Genomic DNA, 4,162 nt, shown 5'->3' on the forward strand with positions numbered 1-4,162 from the left:
TAAACATCATGAGTTTGCTCCTTTTGGTCACAGTATATTTCTTGTATCCCATGCAAGGACTCTGAGCATCGATATGAGCACAACCGAGATGTCGAGAAGGTGTATCCTCTACAAAGAGTAAAGAGTCGAAAATGAATGATAGGTCCACTCCCATTGAATATAATCATTTCACATATCCATTTTTTTGCCAAAATCACAAAATTGTAGTGAAACTTAACAACCGAACAAAAAAATTTTAATACAAGTTGTGAAACTAGATGGCATACTAAGAAATACTCAAAGTGAAACAATGTTCCACAAATCACTACCCATTGCTCAAGTGGACCAAGGTTGACACACAGATCTTGACACCACTAGTTGGAGTATCCAACCCTCGGATCTGACAACTCTCTCGTCTTATCATAGTTTAATCCTCTGTAAATTATTTATATATATATGCTTCCCATATAAGAAATAATTTAAATCTAATAAGAAAATCTTCAAATAGTTGGGTGAAGAAGTGGTTGTTGTTGGTTATAATGGTAGTTAATACTATTATAGGATGTCCCACTTGCCACATTATGACATCTTGGCTGGCCATTCACTATCTCACTCTCACTCTCACATCTACATCTCTATATATATTTATATATATTGAATCCTCTTCATGAATTCCATCGTGATTCACATCTTCATTCTTCTTCTTACTCTCCTAATATATTGGCACTATTTGTCTTTTAAGTCCCAAGTCCAATTCCCGCTGATTAATCTAAGATCTCCCTCCTAAGTCTAACTCGAGAACTCGTGAATATGAGTTACTTATTTCATGCACGATAAGACCGACAAATTATCCGTTTTAGATATATATATTTACGCGGTTAATGGAATTCCTAGACTACCTACAGGAGGTTGGAGGCAAGAGAGGTCATGATCAACATGATCATTTTGATTCCATCAAAATGACAACCAAATCTGTAAAGAGAGTATGGGTTCCAGGGCCGGTTATCATCGGTGCAGGCCCATCGGGCCTGGCTGTAGCCGCTTGTCTCAAGGAGAAAGGCGTTCCGAGCTTAATTCTCGAAAGAAGCAATTGCATAGCTTCTTTGTGGCAACTCAAGACCTATAACCGTCTCCGACTTCATCTCCCAAAGCAATATTGTGAGCTACCACTCATTCCTTTTCCTTCAAATTACCCAACCTACCCTTCGAAGCAACAATTCGTCTCGTATCTAGAAGGGTACGCGAGGCATTTCGGGCTCGAGCCCGCGTTTGGCGAAACGGTGGTGAGTGCCGAGTTTGACACCGCGTGTGGATTTTGGAGGGTGAAGAGCGAGGGTTTGAAGGAGGTACGAGAGTACGTATGTCGGTGGCTAATCGTTGCCACCGGAGAGAATGCGGAGGAGTTGGTGCCGAATATCGAAGGGATGGAAGGGTTTTCTGGTCCCATTGTTCATACGAGTTGTTATAAAAGCGGCGAATGTTTCAAAGAGAAGAAGGTTTTGGTGGTCGGATGTGGAAATTCGGGCATGGAGGTTTGTTTAGACCTATGTAATCATCAAGCTAAACCGTCACTTGTCGTGAGAGATTCGGTAAGTTTTCTAAATCATTAAACAAAATATGCTAAAAAAAAATAGTTATAACTTGAGAATATCTTTATTATTATTATTATATTATAAAGTTTTATACTTTAATAATATAAATATATTTGCACTAACTTTCTTGGAGTATGTTTGCATGCGGAGTACTTTATCTGAGCCAAAAATAATGGTTAGATCATGCATGCAGCAGTCCTACCAATACCCAAAAATCTCTAAAGTACAGAATATATATATTCTTTATTTAAATTAAATATTGTATATCATCATGTAACCTTGGAGAGAAGAGAAATGAATTTTTATTTATTTTATCTTTAGTCTTTCACTTTATAGCTTTGAATAATTTCCTCTCTTTTTTTTCCCATTTTTTAGGTCCATGTCTTACCCCAAGAGATGCTTGGAGGATCAACTTTTGGCATTTCAATGTGTTTGCTCAAATGGTTTCCAATTAAGCTTGTGGATCAGTTCTTGCTTATAATGTCGTCCTTGATGTTGGGGGACACTGCTCAGCTCGGGTTAACTCGACCTGAGCTCGGTCCCCTCCAACTCAAGAATAGTTATGGAAAGACGCCTGTTTTGGATATTGGCACCCTTGCGAGAATTAGGGCTGGAGACATAAAGGTATGTTAGATTTAATTTCGCTAGTCTTTGTTATACAAGTACAAAGAAAAAAAAAAAGAGAATGATTAGTTTAATGGTAGTGTTAAGAAACTAATTAAAATAAAATAAAACTAGAAAATAAGCATCTATATAAATTAATTATAAGAGAACAAACCAAATTGCAACAAAGTGTGATTGATTATATATGATCATGGGAGATCTTTCATAGATTTGCCGACAAAATTATATGGATGCTTAATTTGGTAAATATGTTTTGTTAATGCCTTATAATCTTTATAGGTATGTCCGGGAATAAAGAGGCTAACACATCACCAAGTGGAATTTTTAGATGGAAGAAAGGAAAATATTGATGCTATCATCTTGGCCACAGGTTACAAGAGTAATGTTCCAACTTGGTTAAAGGTACACACCATCCTTACATTTTCGGTTACTGAATGTAAAAAGCCAAAAGGAATTAGTGAATTTACGCGTTTACTTATGGTTTGGGTTTAGGAAACTAGTTTCTTCTCGAAGAAAGATGGGTTTCCACAAAAACCATTTCCTTGCTCATGGAAAGGAGAGAATGGGTTATATGCTATCGGTTTCACAAAGCGAGGAATTCTTGGCGCCTCCATGGAAGCAAGGTGGATAGCAGACGACATCAAGAAGCAATGGAATTCTACGCCAAAGTCCTCTATCGTGCATCGTTGTTCTCGTATTCCATGACTTTACAAGAAAAGGAACTATTTGTGTGTTTTAATTGGTTATTGTTTTTAGATGCATATATGTAAATATATTTGTATAGTAGTTAGAAGTTGTTGTCTTGTTAGCTAGCTAGCTAGGTGTATTTTGGATGTGTTATGATGATTCTTAGCTAGAAGTAGTCTCAAGGCTTGATTGTTAATTAATTATTTATTTATGGGTTTTTTGTGTATGTATGTATGGTACCCTATGTTTTCAAGCACATAAATAGTTCACGGTCAAAAGGGAGTCCGATCACCCGATCATGCTCGAGATGCATCAGTAAGAGAGTTGAGCTCCAAGTTAGTCTTAACTTTCTTGATTTAGAACTTTGAGTATTTTGGGGTTTTTTTCTCTTTTGATGTTTCATTGTTAAATGTAATTTGATTAACTTATGATAAATGAGATTGTGACTTGTATTATAATGTAATTTGTTTAGTTTGCACCATGAGAAGTGATTCCCTTATCTATTGTGGATTAGTGAAAAATATATTTTTTAGGTAAGAAGAATGAAAAATAGTACATAAGTAGTCAACTTTGGGAGTGTGGTCTTTCGAAGCCCGGAGCCTCCCTGGATGATCCCGACTTTACTAACATTACTACTCTGCATGTGGAGCAAATTAGTTGTATTTTAACCCTAATGATTCTAAATTAAGTAGTTGCGATTGATTGAAAATATAACATAAGAAAAAGAGGACCACAATCTAATCGAATAATTTTGGTTACCGCATCACATGTCATATGAGGAAAATGATAACATCTAAACCATTAATAAGTGATATTAACTCTCATAATCGAAAAAATATATAATAAAATCTAGGCAAGAAATTTATAAGCTTGAAAGTCAAATCAATTATGAAAATAAGAATAAGACATCATTTAAGGATGATATTGACTCGGATAACGATTTGGACGAAAACAACTTGACAACCGATTTGTAATGAGTTGGTGTTTCTGCTCTATCTCATGGGCTTGTTAAACCAAGACTAGTCCTAGTTCTAGGTGAGTTGAATAATGCAAATGAGGAACACCATTTCTTTTCTAAGTCATGACACTAAGTACTAATTAAACCACCTCTTTATAGAGAAATGGCATCTAAGATAGTGGTTGTACTAAGTACTTATGATTCCATGCTTACTTTTTAGTAATTTGTAATTAGTGGAACACTTTTGAGCTTAATAACTCTTTATATATGCTAATAAGTGTTATTTATTTGAGTCAAAGCTTGGGGAAATAAACAAACTATT

General features: G+C 35.7%; 1 protein-coding gene across 1 annotated transcript; it reads left to right on the top strand.

Moving 5' to 3' along the window:
* The first annotated feature begins 642 nt into the window (after positions 1 to 642).
* Positions 643 to 3,129, top strand: LOC124942309 (indole-3-pyruvate monooxygenase YUCCA2-like). Its single transcript, XM_047482786.1, has 4 exons — positions 643 to 1,568; positions 1,947 to 2,195; positions 2,475 to 2,597; positions 2,688 to 3,129. Exons 1-4 carry the CDS (start codon positions 861 to 863, stop codon positions 2,898 to 2,900), a joined length of 1,293 nt encoding a protein of 430 aa, XP_047338742.1. The 5' UTR covers positions 643 to 860; the 3' UTR covers positions 2,901 to 3,129.
* The last annotated feature ends 1,033 nt before the right edge of the window (positions 3,130 to 4,162 follow it).

This window comes from Impatiens glandulifera, chromosome 6 (genome assembly GCF_907164915.1).
Source record: "Impatiens glandulifera chromosome 6, dImpGla2.1, whole genome shotgun sequence".
Lineage (NCBI taxonomy): Eukaryota > Viridiplantae > Streptophyta > Magnoliopsida > Ericales > Balsaminaceae > Impatiens > Impatiens glandulifera.